The sequence below is a fragment of the Acipenser ruthenus genome, chromosome 15 (assembly GCF_902713425.1).
Source record: "Acipenser ruthenus chromosome 15, fAciRut3.2 maternal haplotype, whole genome shotgun sequence".
NCBI classification, from domain to species: Eukaryota; Metazoa; Chordata; class Actinopteri; order Acipenseriformes; family Acipenseridae; genus Acipenser; species Acipenser ruthenus.
Genome location: NC_081203.1, coordinates 33,195,927 through 33,218,865, shown reverse-complemented (window position 1 = coordinate 33,218,865; position 22,939 = coordinate 33,195,927). Strand labels below are relative to the sequence as shown.

The following is a 22,939-nucleotide window of genomic DNA, read 5'->3' as shown; positions in this document are numbered from 1 at the left end:
CTACAAATAGGTGATTTATTTCATGTATAATGCAGTCATGTGCCAGGACCTTGGGTTTAGGTAGATCTTGACACTGGTACGAACAAAACCAATTCCTAAAGAGATATATATATATATATATATATATATATATATATATATATATATATATATATATATATATATATATATATATATATATATTACACGGAAATTAAAACAGAACTAATTAGAAACTTATCAAAATGGGAAAACAAATGCCAGATTGACTCGCAATGTAACACGTTATAAATAATACACTTTCAGATAATATTTCACAAACAACCATCTCCTCCAACCTCCAGCTTCAACTAATCACAGGAGTTTTGATACAGTTGATACGATTGACTAGGAACACAGTAAACACACGTGTACGAGAGGGGAGGCTGTTACAAATATCTATAAAAAAAAACAACACATCTGCAATTTTTAGAAACACAGTGAAGAGAAAAATCTATGAAAATTAATGCACAGTAGTTTTCTTTTTATTAACACGCATGCTTTACGTGCCTCCGACTTAAAGTCACAAATAGCGAGCGTGCCCCCCCCCGTATGATGTGTGATGAGAAGGTCCTGGTACTCTGTGTTAGGTCCATATGAATAGGAGAAAAAGGGTTTCTTGTGTTAGTGATTTTTGGTAAAGGAATTACTGTTCGTTTATTGAGAAACGTCTTCAAGGGAGTATAATAACATTTTAAATAAATATATTGTAAATAATATTCGGAAACACACATAAACGGTATACTCTGTTAAGGCCTCGCACGGCTTTAAAGCCTGAGAGTTTCCTGCTGGGGTGTCCCGACAACAGTAATACTGTCACAGTATCCCTATCTAACAGTGCTGATCTAGATTTGGCGTGACCGGAACGGTAAGTTCTTATTAATTTCTATTCTGTTGACATGTGTGTGTGTGTTTAGGGTAAACAAGTAAACCTGCAGTAGCATTATATACGAGAATGTGTCTTAAGTGATCGGTATTCAAATAGATGGTGTAGTATTTGAAACACGTGAGTTTATGGGCCCAGTTATGATCATGTTTACATGAACTTCAGAATCAGTCCTTAAGAAGTATTAATACTAGCAGCAATGCTGAGTTAGCCGTGATTGTAATGTAGGCAACGCTTTTTGTGTTAACATGATTTCGGCAAATGACAGAGAATATAAACATATTGTTTGTGTTAAAAACATTTAAAGCTGTGTTATCAAGTTACTATGTAGCAATAACAATAGGCAGTGCTGTGTTGTCGTGAACTCCTTTAGTTAATCTGAGTATTCATTCCGTGCTAGCATACAGGAATACCGAAATTCAGAGGGGGACAATTGCACACCAGCCTGCCGTTTCGTGCATGATGTGTATTCAGTAGTTAAAATGTATAATGAAATACAGCTGGTAGGACCACACAGTTGTCAGTTTCGTGTTGATGCTGTGTTTGCTGTACAGTAGTTGGTCAATTCGTTAACGTGTTTTGTTCAACAGCCTCTTGGACAAAACTTTGTATTCAAAAATCTTGTGTTTAAGGAAGTGAACAGAGAGAGTGTTGTGCATCCGGGTTTTGTATTTATTTCAGTGCCCGTTTACCAGAACCCAGGGGTGGCAACATGGTCACTACTAGGGATGGAAATTGCTGTTGCAGTTTGATCCATTTCAGCTTCCTTGATCTTCAGATTTTCCCATTTGACTCCGAATTATTATCATCTTCTATGCTAGAGGTTAGATACAGTATGCCTGAGCTTGTAACCTTTTATATTTTGGAGTTGAAAGTAAATTCCTTGGGTGATGTCTGTTGCACAACTCGTGGTTTGTCACTGTCCACAGTCAAACCTGCCGGTCATTTTAGTGGTTTTAACGTCCAAAACGTTGATGTGGCTCCCAGGCTGGTTAGTCCATATAGGCCTCTTTACCACCCCCCTTGAAACAGAGTGATCAGAAAGTTAATTTATATTTACCAGGGACTTGCAGTAGAAAACACCCTGTAGTATACTAGCTAATGTGACGGAGATAGGAGGCTGCATTATTACTTTGAATGGGTTGCACTGGTGTGTATGGCAGTGTTGCTGGTGCTGTTAGCATCATTGTGTTTGGGGGGCATACTATCATTTTGTTTAATGTGTTTTGTATTATTATTTAGAAGGAGAACCAGGAATAAATCTGCTCTTTATGACACAGCTTTTATTTCCAGTGAGCCTCCAAGTCAATAGACAGAACACGATTCCAAACAATAAAACAAAGAAAAACACCAAGTGGACACTGGAGAGATACACCGGCAGGTCTCTGAAATGTGAGATAAATCCTTATCTAGTGTTCCAGCTAAAGTACTGTCACACACACTGTCATTGCCCTTTCGTAACCCTGTGAGCTCAGACATGAGTCGGCAGCCTTTGAAAAACGTCTTGTTTCGTGTGATTTGTGTGGATTTACACTAGCGCTCCCCATTGCTACAGAAGTAACGCATCACTCCAACCTGCTTCTTTTTCTTTCTTTCTTTGACTCTTAATCTGCAGTGATGGTGATTTGCTGCATCATTATAGAAATGCATTCCTGTGCACTTTAGCACTTGGAAATCCTAGACCAAGTGGCCCACAGAAGGAACATGAAGGGTTTCCCAGGTCTCTGAAGATGACGTGAATGAAAGTTCAGAGTTTAAATTAGAAACAACACTGTATTTTTTGGCATTTCCCCCTAACGGATAGCCAGTTACTGTAATGTAGTGATCACTGATACTGCAGTGAATAAGAAGTGATTCTGTGTGCTCTGGTGTTTCTTCCACCTGACTTGCCTGTACAATCACTGTGGCTTTGAGGTTATACCTTCGTCTTGATGTTCAACTTAACAGAGCAAATGCAACCACGTCGGATGGATATTTTGTAGGAACTGTAACATCATATTTACAGAAACAATTTGTCAGCGTCACATGAGTGTTACTTCCAATATTACAAAAACAGTATATTTATTTATGTATGTATGTATGTATGTATGTATGTTTATTTAATTTATTTTTGTTGCCAGTTAATTGTCAGGCAGTTTCTTAAGCAATTTAAAAAAAAAACTTAAGTCAATATTTTACCTGAAAATGTTTATTGCTCAATAAAACTGAACTTACTAAACTTTACATTAAGTTTGCAAGTGATTTTAAGTCAAATTCCTCTGTTTGGTTACTTATAAGTTCAGGACAGTAGCTTTGTAACATGAGTGTTAAACAGAATAAAGTCTAATTGTCTTTCTTTGGAGTAACAGTATTGTTCTATGCCCCTCCCCAGGTGCCTCCTCTTCTGCCCCTTGTAAAAGGAGCCTGGTTCTCAGTGGCAGGGTGGTTTAACAGCTCCTGAAGATGAGTTCCCGGGTGTGTAAGAACTGTGGGGGCACAGACATCGATATCGACCAGGCGCGAGGGGATGCTGTGTGTATGGGCTGTGGCTCCGTGCTGGAGGATAACATCATCGTCTCCGAGGTTCAGTTTATGGATAACGGGGGCGGAGGATCCTCTGCTGTGGGCCAGTTCGTCTCCTCGGATTGTAAGTTTCGAGAAAAAAAAAAGAAATACAGTCCTGCATGTTCCTGCATGCTTTACAATGCATTATCGCAGGGATGGAAGATCAGAACATACTGTACATGCAGTCATTGCCCCTTATATCGCCTTGCCTTAAAGCATAGAGCCCAATTTAAAGCAGCTAATGTTATTCAAAGCTGCTTCAAATTGGTCCTCAAACGGCTCCACAGGCATTCTTAAGTCTTCTGCTAATGATGCTTTATGCACTGCATTAAAAGACTTGGATGGAAAGACATTTCTACGAGGCAGGATACAGTACACGAGTCAGGGATGGAAATAAGACTCCTATTGCATAGCCAGTTTCACCAACTCCAGGTTTTAATAGCAGCTTGATTAGCCCCAGTGTATAGGTAGCAAGCTCAGGTGTGTCTTATTAAACTCCTAGTAAAACCAGAAATGGATCAAACTGCTATGCAACGGGAGTCTTATTTCGACCCCTGCAATAATTTCCTTTCTTTTCAGTAGCATGTCCGGGTGTCATGGCCTCCCAGGCAGAGCAAAGTGAAGATGTCAAGTAAAAGCCTCAACATCTCATTTTTAGTTTTTATATGGGAACGAATGATTCCCATCTTAATTGATGTTGTCTGCCTTTATTTAATCAACTACTTTTTTGTTGTTTTTGGGTAACTGAATCTGGGAGAATGATACACAAGAGGGCGCTGTTGTGTTATCATTTTTTTTTCTTTTTTTTTAAATAAAGCCTCAGACACCTTATAGGCAGGCAGGGGGATCATTTAAAAAGCACAGTGGTTCATTTAGATGTCGAGTTTAACATTACTTTAATGTTTAAATAAAAAAAAATGTCCTCAGTCCATTAAAAGTGCTGACTGACGCTTTATTGTTACAACTGAATTAAATTGGCCTTTATTATTATTATTATTTATTTCTTAGCAGACGCCCTTATCCAGGGCGACTTACAATTGTTACAAGATATCACATTATACATTATTTCACATTATACAGATATCACATTATTTTTACATACAATTACCCATTTATACAGTTGGTTTTTTACTGGAGCAATCTAGGTAAAGTACCTTGCTCAAGGGTACAACAGCAGTGTCCCCCACTGGGGATTGAACCCACAACTCTCCGGTCAAGAGTCCAGAGCCCTAACCACTACTCCACACTGCTGCCCTTTATGCTGTGAACCTGCAGTGACCTAGCCCTGTTTATTAGTAATATAAATATCTACAATATAAGTAAAACTGAGCATCCATTTTACTATATAGTGTTATTACAATTACATTTCTCCTTTCCCCGCATACGGGGGGGGGGGGGGGGTACTTCCTGCCACCACTGAGTTGTCTCTTCAAACAGTGGGCAGCACACAATATGCAGGCACATTACACAGAACAGAAAATTATACAGCACAATGTTTAGAGAATGCAAATCATGTGGAATTTTAATGAAAGCGAGGTGCTTCTGAGTTATTATAGAGTTATTAAGAGTGCATAATGTGGTGGTGTGGCTGGAGCCAGACGTATTAGGAACACTGGAAACCCATTAGCAGAAGAATTAGAGAATAATAAAAAAAAAATAATAATCATGAGTGGTGGGATCATCAAAATTCAAAGCTTCAAGTTGGTTTGCATCTTTCTGTTTAAAGACTCAAGTGGCCACGCATACTTTAGTAGGTTGCTCAATGTTACTTGGCAGGGTGGGGTCAAAGTGCGATTTTTATTTTATTTTTATTTTTTTTAATGCTCTTAAAACATATTTTTGTTTATATGCCTAAAACGAGCTGAGCGATTAGTTGTCTGTGTTTTCAACCAAAAGAGACTTCCACTGTTGAAAGGGTCCGCCAGAAATACGCAGTTGTGAAGTCAGTGTGTTATAAAAGCTGCATGAAGCATGCTCATAAATCATGCAAGTGCGCTCTGTAGCACTGGCAACTAGTAATAAAGCTGTCAATAAGCGGCGTGCAGTTGCTAATATCAGAATTCCATTGACATTAAAGTCTATGGGACAGGATTGGTTCCTGGGAAAATGTTGTTAATAACCGAACATTGTCTTATGAGGGTTGCTAATAACTGGCATCTACTGTATTTTTTCCCTTAAGATGAATCATATGTATCATGCCAAGTAAAAGCTTTATATAATATGTGTAAGTGGTGAGCAGATTACAATTCATCTAGTTACTGTTTATATATTTATTTTAAAAGGCGACTACTGTATGAGCGATTTAGCAAAACCAGAGATACACCGAGTCACTCTCGAGCCCTACATCAATTTCCTATTCTTGACAAGCTGTCAAACAGAGACTACAAAATCCCTGATTAGCACCAAACTTGGATTACTTTGCCAAAGGTAACATTAGTTAGTCCAGTATATTGTTGCTAATCTGGGTGTGTAAAACCAGCCATGTGTGTTTTAAAGTTATGGATTAAATATGATTACTTTGCTCCAGTAGGGTCCAACTTCATTCTTTTTATAAAGCTAAAGGCCACTTTGTTTGCCAGAGCTATATATGCAGTATGCCGACCCTTCTGACATGCAGACAGGAATGTAAATCTTGTGCATCTGTCTATTTAAGTGGAGTCCTTCCTATCGGATGTGATTGGGGTGGTTCAGTCCCTTTCCTTTCTGTTCTTCTCCACTTTTCCACGCCACTTTTCACATTCAAGCCAAGGCAATGTAAATATGAATTGCTGGTGCTAATGCTGTATTCAGTTATGAATTGGTTCAAGGCTGCAAACGGAGAGTAAACACGGCATGAGAAAAGGAAGTAATCTTCTTGGAATGAGACATGACAAACAGTCAGGCATGCAGTGTTGTGCTTCTCCTGCGCTTGAGAAGAGATACTGTGGTCAGATTGAGGAGGGAAGCTCTGACACTCTTGTCTGTGTATCCTGTGGGAGGAACAGGCTGCAGGCACTAAAGAATTTGGGATGTGTTCCGAGACACAAAATGGAACGCTATGGAACTGTGAAGGATACAGCAATGTTTAGTCTGTCTGTATCTGGTCTCTTCATTCTGGAACAGATTGAAGGTGCACTTTAAAGTAAAATAAAGAAAGAATGAATTTCCATCGGCTTGAAATCACTTCCAGTGCCATCAAATAAATGCATACAAAGGTTCAGTTACGTGCACCTCATTAGACGTCAACGTTTTTGTTTACGAGACTATGCCATTTTCAGAATACCGTATTATTAATTGGGTCAGTAGACCTATATTTATTTGTCTTGCTGACTTAAGCTTTGTTAGTGTGTGCTGGGATTTAGCAGGTCTGAAGTGTATTGGCCGATCGGTGATCCAAATTCATGATCCACTTCCTAACATGCATACTGTATGCATTCATATACTGTATCCAGGGAATGCTTTCAGATTTGTACATAACATTTTGAATAAATGCGACATGTACTGTATTACTAAAAACATTTGCAGTGCCACTAACACAGAGAATCGTATCATTTGATTTAAGCACATACAAGCCATCGCCCTAGATGCAGATTAAATGACTGAGTTTATACTTGCATCTAAAACCCTGATTCCTTGCTAGTGAGGAGACAGCCATGGGAATATCATCGTGGATATCGGATGGAAATGAGTCATAGCACCACATCAAACCTATCTGTTATATTTTTAACCCTGCCTGCAGATTAATCTCCATGCAATTTATTTTTTCAACAAGGTTGTTACAAAGTGGATAACAATTTTCTTCTAACTAGTTGGTGTCTGAAGTGACGCAATGTGAAACCCTATATCACTGCATTATCAGGATCCCGGGTAGTTTCGTTTCAATTACTATAGCCCTGAGGCTTTTCTGCACAAAAAGAATTATATTGAGGCTTTGAGATTCGCTTGGGTGTGGGTCTCTCTTTATTTCTCTCGATGAATGAGTTTAACCCGAGTGTTTTGGTGATTGAAGTTAAACTTATCTAATAGTCCTTGGGGAAATTCCTGCAGCTGATCAGGTATCGATCACGGTTGCTGTAAAGATGCTGCAGGTAAAATTGAAACTATAGTTCAGTGATGGGATGGATGGAAAGCAGAGTTCTAGCCGTATTGCCATGCTTTCAGTGATTCGTGTTCGAGTTACTCCTCTCATTGAACTACCTGCACTATTTTCTAGTTTCGGTAACTTTGCAACTGCTTGTCTGCTTTCCTTTTGCCTGTATTTCAAGCAGAACGCAGCGTCTGAGATTCACAAAGAACACACACATACACAACCCTCTTCAGCCCTAATTCTGTATGCAAAAATACATGAGAGACTGTACAGCTCACTACCACTTATAAAACGGATAGCACTAGGACGTTTTAACACTATGTAAGAACTAGGGCTGTTTTTATTTAAAAAAGGAACATAATGGATGAAAAAGTAGTTTGTTACTTTGCTTCTGGAAGTAGGTAGTTACTACACTTCTGAGAGTCTCATAATTTAAGAAAACGAACAATTATGACTTAAAGCTTTTTTTAATGTTTTATTATGATACCAGTTTTTTTCAGATAATACATAATTTATATGTAATTATTAAAATAGTAAATTATGCATAGATATAGTAGAAGTGGATAACGGATGAACAGAGCTGATTTTAATGACCCCCCTGCGGTCATTCAATAACATTGAAAAAAATAACTGAAGCTCTGTGATTATTAATTTGAGAGAATCCAGTATAATATTACTGTATAAGCAAATGACTGCCCCTCCTTAGAAGCTTTCATGCATGAAATCACAGAACAGAATTGCTAGTTTATAGCACAAGCAGTGTTGCAGTGTAGGGGTGAGTTACACTCCTGAACAGGGTTCAGTGACGGCATTCTACCACAATGCATATGAAAGTCTTGAAGTTTGTTTAACTACACTGCAAATGTAACATCTTGTTTTACCCGTAAACTGTTTTCTACAGTATGTGGAATGTGTGTATTAGCTTATTCCCACTGTAGCATTCTCAGGCTACATATATCAGTGTTTTAAAGTTATGTAAAGCAAAAAAGGAGAAATGAATGTCTAAGTTTAGAAAGCAACTGAAATAAATAGTGCTGGGGATAATTCTGTTGCATGAATGAATACCAACATGCTGATTTAGATATTGCGTGTGTGAAAAAAATGATCTCAAAAGTAACAGCAGTCAGCCTGCAACAAGGCAGGGTGGATTTGAATCTGTTTTCCTTGTGAAATGCCAGTTTTCCTTTAACTTGCCTCCAGTTATGGAAGAATATTGGCAATCAAGACATTTTTTACACTGTTGGTTGGTGTGATGCAAATTCAAACCTGTTAACATGACAGATGGATGACTTTGCAAGTGTAAAAAAAGAGAATAAACAAAGATTATAGATGGAATGAGGTTGTCTTCTAATGAGGTGCTAACAGCCACCATAAATGCATAAAACAGCTGAAGGCAGCGATTACAGAAAAAGACATGTAAAGGAAACCGTTTTTAACAGTTGTATCATACACTGTTCCCCAAAGATTTCAGTGAGGTATGTACAGTACACACGGCTGTTGGGTTTGTTGAAAACACTGTACAGTACACCTCTGTTTCACGTTTCAATTACTTGAAAGTTATCAACCCTTCATTCTTATTAAATTATTACATTTTCTTTCTTCCATATTGTCGTACCCTGCCCCTACAGTTTCCAGATAAAGTACCTGGACCATTCATTGTGCATTCAGATCCACCCAAAGGTGTATTGGGAAGCTTTGTACCCCAAATTCTCTGAGTTTTCACCAGTTTATATATATTTTTTTGGAAATCCTTACTTTCATCCCAGTTTGGAGTTTTCATGGCTTACTGGTGCTTTTTTTTATTATTGTTTACAGTAGTTTCTATTTTACATGCTTACATGTAATATCCTAAAATGTATAACATTAAACAAATTACTGTGAAATCAAAGCAATTATGAAGGTTCTGTACATAGCGGTGAAACATATTCTCTATTTTTCTAGGCTTAAGTGAGTTTATGGTTGAGCACTCAAGTAAAGTCATTCTGAAATTAGGTTTATGCTCCACTTAAGCAGCTAAATGAATTACCAGAAGATATAGAGAAGTTCTCAAAAGGTCACGCACCTCAATAAATTGTCTCTTAAAATGTATGAGATGTTTTAATATACGTTTTCTGATGAGATGAAATCCAAGCTTTTTAACCATTTAAACATCACCTTTCACTGGCGGACGCAGTTTAGAAGTTCGAAGATATTTATTTAGTTTCTAAATGATTTTTATGAAATAAGGTTTAAAAAAAATTCAAAGCGAAAAAAAAGTATTTTCAACAAACAAGTCGTTGTGAAACCACAGTGAATGGAAGCCTGGATGACAATGCCATGAGTTTGACATACTTTCCACACACCTCTTCTTGTGCTTGGGCAGGTTCGGGAAAAGGGCCAGTGCTGGGAACAGGATTTCATACCAGTTTAGGGAAGGAATCCCGAGCGCAGACTTTACTGAATGGTGAGTGAAAACTTTTAAAAATGTCATTATTTGTTTTCTTACCATTTTGTATCCACCCATGTTGCTTACTCTACACAACACGTTCCTGCAACCAACTATCGGATGCACAGTGATGATATCTGATGTCCAAGAATTATTTTGCATTCGGTTTAAGTTTTAACCATTAACTCTTGGCACTTCAGCAGGGAAGTACAATATTGGCATACAGGCTTTTTCTGATTGAAAGCAATGCATAACAGCATTGTGCGCTATGTTAGGTATTGCATTCCAATGTGTCCAATCTAAATAAATACTTGCATAAATACATAATAAAAAGGAGAATTCTAGGCCATCTGTGAAGCCTTGTAAGTGGCATGTCTTGTCTAGGAAACAAGAATGGGTGGGTGGCTAGGGAATGGCTAGTCTGAATGAATGCGTCCTGTTTAAACATAGCTGGACAGAAGGGGTGGGGGAGGCTCGTGTGCCTGGTCTGTCCAATCTGAAATCTATCACACAGGCACTTTTTAAAAGTAGATTTTTGGAGTTTTCTGAACAGCAAGTGATTATTTGTTTAAGCTTTTTTTTCCTCCATACGTGTACAGGATTTTTCAGACCGATGTTGGTTCTGACTTTACTACTGGGATTAAAAATGCCACAAAGCTAGGTTTATTTTAAGTTAAAAATGGATGATTTACCATGATAACAAGATTGTCCTAATCAGATATGCTTTTTTTTTTATTTTTTTTTTTTATATATAAATGAGAATGGACTGTAAATTAGTAGGAGTACTTTTTATGAGCACCACAGTTATCATGCAGTGGCAAATTAGGTATGAAATCTATCAATATGCATGGGTAACTGGCTGTGTATGAAACTGAATTAATACAGAATGCATTAATTCAGTTTAGCATTTAAGTTTAGCATTTAATCATGACCCCTTGGATCATGCACTTGAAAAAGCTGTACGACTGTCAACTGGTAACCATTTCCATTGCCGTGTAGAACAATCTGTACATTGTTACTTTTGCACACTGACACCTCACCATAACTTAAAATAATGCATTGGATTTGCATGCAGTTTTATTACAGGACAGTGCTATTAATTGTTCGTATGTAAAAAAAATAATAAGTCTTCGTTTAGAACAAGAAATTTATATGATTTCGTTTTTCTGCTAAACCAGCCAATTGGCCACATGATTTGGACAAAACGCTGATATTTTTCGGTAGTGGCCTGGCTTGACTAACATGCTGTATACCTCAGACAGTATTTCTCAAATACCAGTTTATCCTTGCAACAGCTCAAGGACATAGCTTTGAACGGAAATGTTTACAGGTCAAATTAATGAAGCTCCTTTTAATGATCTTTTTGATACAGTATAGAGTTATTCAAGTGTTGCAGACTTTCATAAATAATATGAAGATGGGATTACTTAGTTTATAGATAGACACTGAAGTGTCTATCTATAAACATCATAACAAGCTCTTGGGTTGTGAAGCACGAAGGGACTAATAGGCAATTACAGGAGCATTAATGGAAATACATTTTTGATTTAGTTAGCCCAGTGTCAAAGTAACTTCCTAGGAATATTGCATTTTCTAAGGACCACACATTTACCGTAAAAGCTGTTCACTGGTATCTCACTGTTCTCACTAGTATCGGAGAAGGCAAGGCAGCATCCATTAGCAGTGTGTGACTCCAGCATTTCTCTAGTGCAAGCAGTCGCTATTTATGATGTACAGGACTGAGGGTTATAGGTCATACTGTATGTGTTCTTGAGGAATATGTTTTGCTCCTTTAGGACTGCAGTACAACAGAGATGGGCATCTGTTGTCCATGCCTTGTACCAGATATGTTCTATGGATTCATGTTGATCTACAATAAGTAACATCAACCATTTGAGAATTGACAGAACCATCATAATAAAACTAACAGCATTTGTGTTGCGCACTGTTTCCTCCCTTAAGCATTTGCATCCACGAGAAGAGGCTTTAGTCCAACAGTTCTGCTATGATAGTGTAATGATGGAGATGACTTGTGACTGTTAGACAGTGATGCAGTACTGTGTGCTTGCAGTTTCTGCCAGAGCTCCAGCCATGTCTTTGCTTTCCCTCTACTGAACGCCTGAGCCTTCGGGAAGATTGACTAACTTGTTCCACCTAGACGGTGGCTGTGCTTGTTTTTCCACTTGTATGGAGCTGGCACACGGCACGATTAACAAGTGAGATAAATTGCGTTTATCTGGGTACTTTGCTCAGACTTTCGCCAGCTGGTCCATTAATCCATCCTTGATGAAGGTCAGTGTGCTAGATTCTCGTCATTTGCAGTATCTGAAGTGCCCAATCAGGTCGCATGGTTCTAAGTGGTTTGTTATTAATAATTTATTTTTAAAATGTAATGGTGCTTATTGCTTCTTTTAAGTGGGTCAATAAGTTATTTTCCCTCGGATCCCTAAAAAGGAATTGTCAGAGCGCGATATTGCCGGGAGTCGTCTGTTTAATGACATTTAGTTGCCCTCTGCATTTCAATCCCTGTGGCTGATTGTTAGAATATGTGATGTCATGAAGGTGATGTGTTTGATACATTTCTTTCAGTATATGTCTGCAGTAAGACCTATTGTAGGTAGCCTGCAGATTTCTCAGCTCCCTCTAGGATTTTTCATCATCTTTTTATAGTGTTGAGTTCCAGTTTAGTAGAAGGGAAAAACAGAGAATACATCTTGAACATGGTTCACCCCCTCCACCCCTAAAGCAATGCGAAAGTGCTGCAATGAAATAGAATTTTTTTTCCCACTGTAGTTGATTTCTGTAACAGTATCCTTAGTGGTTAAACCTTGAAAAAAGCTGTTCTTTTCTCTTGTCTATTGACATAATGTACAGTACCTCTCAATAGACTGGGCCACTCTTTACAGCATTATCTTACAGAACCGAGGTGATTTGTTGCAATCTGATATCGACAGGGATTCAGGTATTGTTTTGTGATGTCTATACTTGTAACCCTTTCAGTCCTGAATTATTTTTGTCATATTTTTCTACACTACCTCAGACTGGGATCTAGTGGTTTCCGACAACATGTGTTAACATGTGGCGTGAAGATAAGGCAGAACTTTGAGGTCCCGTCAGGACTGAAAGGGTGAAGGTATAAACAGAGAGCCTCAGGGCTGTATAGGGAGATGGGTTAGAAAACTGATATAGAGAGAAAGGAAAGTTGAGACCAATAATTAAAATCTTCACCACAGTATTGACATTGGGAGGCGTAATAAACACAAGAGCCTAAAATAAAATAGCAGGGGGCAAGAAATCAAATATTTTGGATGGTCCGAGCAAGCAATTTTGAAATGAGAAATGCTGCTTTATTTATAGAAATAGATTCTGTTTCGTGTACAAAACACAATTTGTTTTCCCTGTCCAGCAACGCATAATGAAAAATTCTGGCTTGTGAGGCTGGATTTAAAAAATAAAATAAATAAATAAATAAATAGAAGGGTGGCTAAGCATTGTCACATGTGATACAGAAATGAGCATTGCAGAGTTAATCAAGATTTAAGCCCTATCTGTGTGGTTTTTAATTATACAGGAATTGTTTTGGCCAGAAAGTGTGAATCACAACATTGTTTCTTTTTTAATGAATTTATTTTCTGTTGTTACCACTATCAAGAACAAGAGATGAAGTGCATTCCAGAGTGCAACGGTGACGTGTAATTTGCAGTCTGATTTTAGAGTCTGAGGCTGAGAGAATATAAATGCCTGTTCTTTGGTTGAATGGGGTGATGTAAAGGCTAGTTTACACCCACAGTCTGGTTTGTGGTTTCACAAAAAAAAAAGCAGTGAGTAAGTTATATCTGTCTAGTTATTGTAATTATGTGTGGTTACCTGGCCCTTCTCCTAGAGTTCAGTTTCTTTTGAAGTCTTTGTGTACCAGCTCCCCAGTAATATATGTCCAGCTGCAAAAGCCATTCACTGTGCCTGTATAGAAATGATTTAGTGTCCACAGGTAAAGTAATAATGTGCCCGGAGTATTGTACAGACCTTAATGCAAGTACAAACATTCCTAAGGGGCTCTGTTTTGGGGGTTCATTTTCTTTCATCGTCTGCCTTTAATTTTAAATATTCCTTTGCTAAAAGGAAGGGCGTTCACTGTGTATTACTGAAAGTTAATGTGCTTCTCTTATCCAATGCTTTGCACTAGGGATGTGCACGACAAATATTTTGACTATCGATAATTCCACAGCTGTTGAGGTCGACTAATCGAATAGTCGCCCCCCGCCCCCCCCGCCGCCTCCCATTCAAAATGAGACGTACATTAAATGCGAAATAATGCAAAGTGACAATTATTTCAATTGCAATAAATTCTGAACTTTATTTTAAAATACTTAGCTAACACAACAACTTTAACAACTTTGTTAAATAAACATTAGGCTATGTAAAAAAAACACCTTCCTATTAGGAAACATACAGAAATGCCATAACAGCAGCAGTAACATAAGCATACCTGTCAACTCTCGTGTGAGACTCTCGTATTTTGCAAGCAAGTGTTATTTTTTTTACCGATATTGTCACAAGCTTTTCCGTTAATTACAATTTCAAATGAACTATAAAGGTTGTGACAATTAAAAAAAAAAAAAGGAACGCTTGCTTATAAAATATGGGCGTCTCCTGTATAATTTTTATTCAATTATTAATTTAATTTTCATTCAATAATAGTTTAGCAATGTGAGCTGCGAGGCAAATGCCTTAACATTAGCATCCTTGTGGCAATAATGTTTTCCGGTCATAACAGAGAAATACAAAATGCATTAGACTATCTAGCTAGCTAATTTATACAATCCACTTAACTAAACGATTTACTTTTCCCACGTTTTCAAACCACACACAACATGCAGACTACCGGTCTACGTTAAATCAAATCGGCAACATACCTGTGCGTTCGAGTTCCAGTGAATAAAAAATAAATAGCCTGTATAGGCAATAGCTTGCTATGTATGTATGTAGCTAGCTTAATAATATTAATAAATAAATGAATGAACAAAAAGGCCTGAGTGGCATTAACGCACTAGCCTTCCATGGAAGCAAAAAAAAAATCCTAACAAAAACTTTAGGAATAGTTAGGCTAGCAATGTCCATTATTATTATCATGTTCACTTATTCTTGTTTAAAAAAATCAGCATGTCTATCAGGTCCGGCAATACTGCAGCAGACGGTGCTCAGGCAGAGTTTGTTGTTTTTGTTTCAACTTCAGAGCCTGAGTAGCTATTGCACTGTGATAAAAATGTGACACAAAACGGCTGGCCGCACCAACTACATTATGTATAGCACCAAGTTTAAAGCCATCGTTGAAGGCGAGCTGCAGAGTGTGTGCAAAGCACAAATTCGAGTCCCATTCAACAAACTCCAAAGATGATGTTGTTGGCATTGTCGTGAACACAGGCAGTGATTTCCCCCCCTTAAACCCGAGTGGTCTACAGCGGTGTTTAACACATTTGCGAGATTCTCTGCTGTATGCCTCTCTGGCGTGGCGCGAGTCTGTAGAACTACGTTTTTCATTTCCCAATCCTCAATGACGTACGACTCGGTATTCGGTGCAGTCCACGCATCTGTAGTAATCACCACCTTCTCAGCCTTTGACAAGTTTCTGCGGACAGACGCTGCTGAATCGGCATGCATTTTTTTCGAGTCGAGTGGTAATTGTTTTAGTGCAGGGTTTTTCGTGCATGGACTGTGTATTCAGGTTCCACAAATTTCATCAACTCCGGAAATCTCTCACCTTCAACAAAACTTATGGGAAGCATATCCCTTGCCACCATATTAGCAATAAGGGCTGATGTTTTTTCAGCACGTACGACGTTGTCACACTGACGAGGCCTCACCGCAAAGGGATGCAATGGCGGTTTGTTGCAGTCCTCTTTCCTTTTCTGTCGTTGCTAGCGTCACAGAAGGGTGTTTGTCTTTTAGGTGGGTTAACATACCAGTTGTAGATTTGTGGTAGTTTAATTGCACTGCACATATTTTACACTTAACAGTGTTTTCATTTACTTTGTCAAAGTATTTCCATGCAGAACTTTTCTGTGAGGAAGCCATCGTTAGCCGAGGTACGTTCTAGTTTAGCCAATCACAGACAAGAAATAACAAATCCCACCCTCCAGTCAATCTTCATTACCGCTACATAGAGAGCCAATCAGCAGTACAGGCTTTAAAATAAAATCAATATATACATTTTTTTTTTTTTTTTTTTAACTTTCGAATGTTGGATTCACTTGTCGATAGGTGCCATCGTTATCGAATAGTCGAATGTTCGACTATTCGGTCTCACCCCTACTTTGCACCATGTACACTAGATTGCTTGGGGAAAGAACTCCGAGCCACATTTAATGTTCCATGTTTCAGTTATTTTTAGATAAAACCAGTTTTAGGAAGCAGTGCAAGCTGAACTCGCAGACAGATTCATTATGCTCTTCTGTGTTGTTCTTGGGCTGTCGCTGGTCTCCTCTTGCAGTAAACACTGCCAGACTCTTCCTTTAGCTCGAAGCTCTTCCTGTGTGTTCCACACAGGTGCCTGTACTTTAGTGCAGATGTCTCTCCGACGTGAGTTCCAAGCTGAGATCTCCCGATTGTGCCACACTGTACATATGGTGTGTCTGAGACATTAAACCCGTGCTTCTTAAAACTGTTATCTTGTACTCTAATTCCCTCTTAATCTCGACTCAATAAATATGCAGCGTGAGTGAAACCAATTATTGATAAGCAGATCAATGCAGATAACTGAGCATCCTTCCCATGAAGGGTGCTTATATGTAATTGTAAATCCACTGCTACTCAGACTGCATGCAGTGTCTCGTGTGCCGTTTCTTACATTAAGAAACAACGGATCAGGTCACCCTTTCCTTGTGGCCGGAAGAATTGAAAAAGCTGCGCTGGTAACATTCCAAAGGCTTTGCAGTACTGTACCAGTCGCTGATTCGCCTGCTACTGGCTTTGTGTGGAAATGTTTTAATATCTTTTGTTTTAGGAAAACGTCAAGTAAACCACCTGGGCCACCAGCTGCAGCTGAATAAGCATTGCCTGGATACAGCCTTCAACTTCTTTAAAATGGCGGTGAGCAAACAGCTGACTCGGGGGAGGAAGATGAGTCACGTTATTGCTGCCTGCCTCTACCTCGTCTGCAGAACAGAGGGGACGCCTCGTATCCTTTTCATGGGTTAATGCAGTAAGTGTGTAGGAAATGTAACCCCCCCCCCCCCTGGTGAGCAAGGGCGACAGCACATCGACAGAGGACAAAGGCAAGGTCTGTCCACCCAGATTGTACAGTTTGTTAGAACGTGAATTAATGCATCATCATTCTGTTTTAATCCTTCCAGTCCTTTTTATTGTGTTTAATGAACAAGCCTTTTGCCCCGATGTGAGTGACTCATATTTATTATAGTAGTGAGTAATTGGTTTATAGAGAAGGGTAGTCGGGACTCGAGAGAATTTCAGTTACTAGAGGTTAAGTAATTCTGACTGTGCAATGTCTGCCGTCTCCTCCTTTTATTGTATTCAGCATTTCCTTTCATCTTACCTTGATGTTTACTTTTCAAGTGTCTCAAAAGCAGATATATATTGGTCTGAGCAAAGAGCTTTAAATGCAAAGTAGATGTGTAATTTTCCATTCAGCGTGCGTGCGAGTGAGTGAGTGAGTGGACTGGCCCTGAATCATATTGTATTACTGATCTTCAAGTTGTTGACAACAGAACAGGCCCCCAGCTCCTCCTTTTTAGCAGTTGCAAATCTACTTTTTTGTGTGGGGGGGGATACCTAGAAATTGACTAAAAAAGCCTGTCTGTACAGATGTCAATAACTATGCATAAAAAGTCTGATCATAGCAATTTAGAGTAACCAAAATTATACCTCAACTTTTTGTTTGATTTTTAAGGTAACGTACAGTACACTTGATTTTTGCGAAATCCTTTCAAAAGCCACCTTATATTTCTTAGCCTTGTTACTCTAGATTTCGTTCTCATGTATTTATTGATTGATTTATTTTCATTTGTTTATTTTGGTTTAGTCATGCTTAAAGCCCTCTATTTCGTGGTTGATAAAGGTCTAACCCTAAATTGGTTGTTGACTGATGCATTCACCTGACTTACTATACTGAGGTGTGGTACTTTTCTTCACCTTACTGACTGAAAAGCATTCCTTTCTTTATGCTTGTGAGATTGGATGGGATGAGGGGTTTTGCTATTCAGTGCCTATTGCTTTGTTTGCCAAAAATGAACGAACAAAAAAAAGAAAAAAAGTCTTAGTAGTCAACCAGGAATTACAAAGGAGCCACACAGACCCTGCATGTCAGCTCTACGCGTTGTGGAGCTGTCAGCGGTTTGGGTTTAGTTTTGTTGCTATTGTGTTTAAAGGGCAAAGTGTTAAACAAACCAATGCAGGTTAATGACTTCGCTTTGCTGCACAATCATCAGTTTATTGTGAAAGGGCAGAACCGTAACGTTAAATTTCAATGATTTTTTTTTTTTTTTTTTTAAACGTTTTGAAGAAAATGTTAAGTTACATATAGATGGCTGTGTTGTGATAAGCAGCTTGAAGGCAAAGTACAAGAACCCAATACAAGGATAATTAGAAAGCAGCTTGATACCCAATGTGTGTGACACGACGTGTGAGTCCAAGCCGCTATATAATTGGGTAAGGCCTGTTAAGAGCTGTGTTGCGACTGTGGGATGAACGCTCTCAGAATGGAGGCATTCAGTCTGACTTCCACCTGTTTAAGTCAAGTCAAAGTTGTTTTTTTTTCCCCCCAAAACTAGGCCAATATTTACATAAAAAAACAAAGATTTATCAACTTTGAATTGCTTTTCATTTCAAAGACACGACAAAATAGGCATGCAGTTTTTCTTTTGTGTTCTCTCTCTTTCTGTTCACTGAAAACAAAAGTTTGTTTTGTCTGTGAATGTTCTCAATGGGAGTAGTGTTGCACGTATGCGTGTGTGGGTGGTAGTCTGAAGGTCTGACTTCCAGTTAGTTGGTACTTTTACAATATCTGCATTGAACACTGGCCCTGTAATCCTTTCTTTTTTGGAAGCATACCACGGTGTCCTTTTTTCTAGAATTGATTTAAAATGCACTACAGTACATGGCCGCCTTCCATCTGGGGAAAAATACCAACCAGTTTTGGAATTTAGAGGTGGAAGTTTACAATGTGGAATAATGCAAGAATTACTTTTTTTAGGCATTTCTGTTATTGGACCGGATTTGGTATAACATTAGACGCCAGGAGGGGGGCAGTGCAGTAGGTAGTGGACTGCAAGGAACGCGCTGATCATTTTGGATACAATTGTTACCATTAAACGTGATTTTAGTCAAGCAAAAGCATATTTTCAGTAAAATTTAAATCATGAGTAACATTGGACGCTACTGTAGTACGTCAACATTTTCTTAAATGAATCAAATGAAGTTATAACAAATCTATTCAGCATTAAAACTCTTTTGAGAAGGCAGTGACGAGAGACACACAGCTAGTTTCTGCAGCAGGAGGGGAGAATGGCATTTCTCCATTGATTTTGCAGTGTTCGGCCTCTGACAGTGGTGAACGATCACTGCCAGCTAGTATTCATAAAGGAAGGACATGAGAAACATCTATTTTATGTCGACTTTCTAAATGCATGTTTTTGCCGCTCGCTGATAAATGATTAAGTAAAACAGAAGGAGAAGCGCATCGTGAACGCTGTAGTTGCTCACCCTTGGCTTTCTTACCAAGACTTGTTGCACGTCTGCCTTTTGCAGGGTAGCTTTGGAAATTAGACATCCATAATAGCAACAAAGTCTGAAAACTTTGAATCGTGAATCGTTGCCTGTGCTCGCTGCTGCTTTTGTGCCAACACATACTGTATTTGCAGCTTAATTGTTCATTGCTCAAACTGGAATTAATTTATATGAGCTGTTCAATGTATTTGTAAAAAAATAAAATAAATGAAAAGCTAAATTCAGGACCCATGTAATAAAATATGTAAATCATTGTGCCACCTTTTTAGTCCTAGTCAGTAATGGTGTTCAATGCATTTATCAGCAAAGCTTCAGTATATTCAAGTATTGTTCCAGTAGAAAATTAGCAACGAACTCATCAAACACTATACAAATCCTGGTCTGGAGTGATCCTAATCGTATTTGCAATTTTCATACACAGTCATTTGAATTATTTTCATAAATTTGATCTAAATGTTTTTGATAAGTGGTTTATTGTCTTAAATCAGTAATTTCTTGCTGGGTTTTTTAAGTTCAAAATAAATCCTGAATAATTATGCAATTTCCAAAGCTTCTTGCTGCAGTGCTTTGTTGAGGATTTGGAGGGGCATGTTTTCACTTACTTCACATTTCTGATGTTTAAATATTGTTGAATCCCCCACTTGCAGAGTGATTTTCTTTGACCTACGCTGGAGATCAAAACTGCATTTATATTATTGCAAACCAAAACGTCCCTAAAGCTTTACCCAAAATGGTCTGAGGAACTCCTGGGTCTCATGATCCTTTTTATCTTACCATTAATTTTAGTTTCTGGGGGAGGAGGAGGAGGAGGAGGAGAAGGAACCAGACCAAGGTTATGAAGGAGTTTCCAGTAAGTGAGGATACTTATCTGGTGGTAATGTTTGTCTAATCTGTGTTTGGACAAATGACTCCACATCCTTGTGATAAATTGCAAGGCTGTGTTTCTGTGTCTCCTGATGCTACTGTAGCCTTTTTCTTTACTCGGTAGCAGAATGTTAAAAGCTGAGATTTGTATCTGTGCTCCCGCTAGGATTTTGAGTATGCAAGAGCTGGCTCTGTGCTTTCGAGAGATGACCAGTAATCGCATGCAGAAATCTTAATTGGTAGGATTAGGAGCTGTAAACATCCTCCTAAGAAACATGCAGTTTGAATCGTAATTCTTCTTAAGTCAGTGATATTTATAAGGACCCGGCAGCAGTAAATCTGCTGCAGTATAGATTAAACACCAAATAAATTAATAAATAAACAAGACTTGCAATGTAGTGCAGTGAAATACAGAGAATGGAGAAAACAAATGGAAACATCTGCCGAAAGTGGCACATGCTTTTTTTTGTTAAAGGGCTGTCCCTCACACGACTGATCAATCTTTGTTTTGTATTGGCATCCCCGTCCTGCATTCTGTAATTAATACAAGCTGCAGGTCAGGTAAGACGGGAGATCTGATGGACTTTGATTGAGGGCTGCAGGCACTTGATTGGCAGTTTTCCATCCAAAATTGCACAGATTACTAGGAGAGGAGTCATATGTAACATTTGTGGAATGTTCTTCATCTTCTAATTTGAGGAGATGCCCTCTAGTTAACACTGCATTATTACTTAAAGGGATACTACTTTTTACTTCATTTCTATTAAAATAGTTGTGCGTTCTCATGTATTAAACACAAGCCTACAGTAGCCAGTATGCTTCTTCCTAATATTTTCCCCAGTGAATTACAGGAGAGAATGTACCCTTTTTATTCCCTGTATTCTGCTGTGTCTTCTCCGATATCTTTCCAGCACGTCTTTACGGTAAATATGGAAACCATCCCAGAAATGACATCACCTATCAGCAGACTCTGGTGCAACTTGGAAGAGTTCCCAGCGCATTTGTTTTTGTTGTGTACTTCTCAGTGGAAACAGATACCAAATGCCTTCAGTCTCTAAAAGGTGTGTATGGGAGTAGAGACTGAGCAGCCTCTGACACAATGTTCTGTCTGTCTGTGCTCTTACTGGAAGCCAATGCTCAATGATGCTTTTGGCCTGGATTGTTTCTGAAAATGTTTTAATAAATTTGAAGAGCCACATGAACTTCTTATAATAGCAGCATCAGATACTCATCTGGTGAGAAGTGAATTTTTTTTTTTATCAACCAGTCACCGGTCCCTTCTACTATATACCTAATGGAATGAACTCTATTTCAAACTGACTGAGGCATCCCTGTACTGTACTGTACTGTACTGTTCAGAAACAAACATTTGAAAGGAAAGTAAAAGTTTGAAATCAAACTGTTGGAAAGCTAGTTACAAACAATTTGGGCACATGTTTGACTCCTTAAAGTGCCCTTGTGGGTTGCTTGTTAGCTGTTTAGTCACGCAGTATACAACGTACGGGCATCGGATAATAAACATTTGGTTTTGCTTGCACGTAGAAGTGTTCTTATCCCTCCCTGTTAAATACATATGACACGTAGAGGGCACATTCTGACAGTGTGAAAGTGTAGTTCACTCTCCATACTATAGTTGTTTGACAGGAGCTCTCTTGAGCAGACTGCCCTGATTAGCTGAGAGATGCAGAAACGTCCCCTTGCCCTCCACCACCACACTGCAGGATTTAACCCTGGGTTCTGAAGGTGAAATAACGGGATGGAGTCCACTCTGCCACCTAATCCCTTAGCAGGGCTAATTAGGTTCCTGGAAATCTTGATTCCCTACAAACGCATAAAAGATTAAATATTCAGACCTCTGTGAAGTGGTTTCAAATAGTTACATTTGCATTTTAGGAAATGCAGTTTCTTTTTAATGTTTGAGAAAAGTACATTTTGTTGCTCATGGTTTAAGCTGCAGTGTGATGTCAATCACAGTACAATTGCTTGGCAACCATCTCGTCAATGGACAGGGAAACCCGCTGTGTTCAGGGGTTCATATAAGCTCTGTAGATTGTCGTTGCTGCAGATTGCTAATAATGACTTCATCGTACAGACAAAATGAGGGCAGTTGGAGGTCCGGAGCTCATTGCCTTATTGTAAAATAAATAGAAAAATAAAAAAACACACTACAGGCTTTGTGAGCTGCTTCGTGTCCTGCTGCGTTGTGAGGAACAATGCAGGGGGTGTGGGTACATGCTGGCAGTTTAAACACTGCCACTTTTATTCTGAAGAAATACAAATGCAGTGAAACAGGATGCAGCACATGCTTTTAACCGCTCAAACTAATCATTTTTCTTTCCTAATTTTGCTGAAGCTGCGGTAGTGAATTGCATTTAACTTTACCTGTTTTTAATATCCA

The 22,939-nt window shown here is 38.6% G+C and overlaps 1 protein-coding gene across 3 annotated transcripts in view; it reads left to right on the top strand.

Annotated features, from left to right (window-relative positions):
• Nucleotides 1-552: 552 nt before the first annotated feature.
• LOC117419801 (transcription factor IIIB 90 kDa subunit-like) overlaps nucleotides 553-22,939 on the top strand; it is an 80,336-nt gene continuing 57,949 nt past the window's right edge. Inside the window, exons 1-4 of one of the 3 annotated variants that reach the window (XM_058988003.1) lie at nucleotides 553-886; nucleotides 3,276-3,530; nucleotides 9,877-9,957; nucleotides 16,940-17,113. In XM_058988003.1, coding sequence (XP_058843986.1) covers nucleotides 3,347-3,530; nucleotides 9,877-9,957; nucleotides 16,940-17,113 — 439 coding nt within the window. In that variant the 5' untranslated portion in view covers nucleotides 553-886; nucleotides 3,276-3,346. The remainder of the gene's footprint in view (nucleotides 887-3,275; nucleotides 3,531-9,876; nucleotides 9,958-16,939; nucleotides 17,114-22,939) is intronic. The other 2 variants (XM_058988002.1, XM_058988004.1) reach the window with 2 other exon arrangements.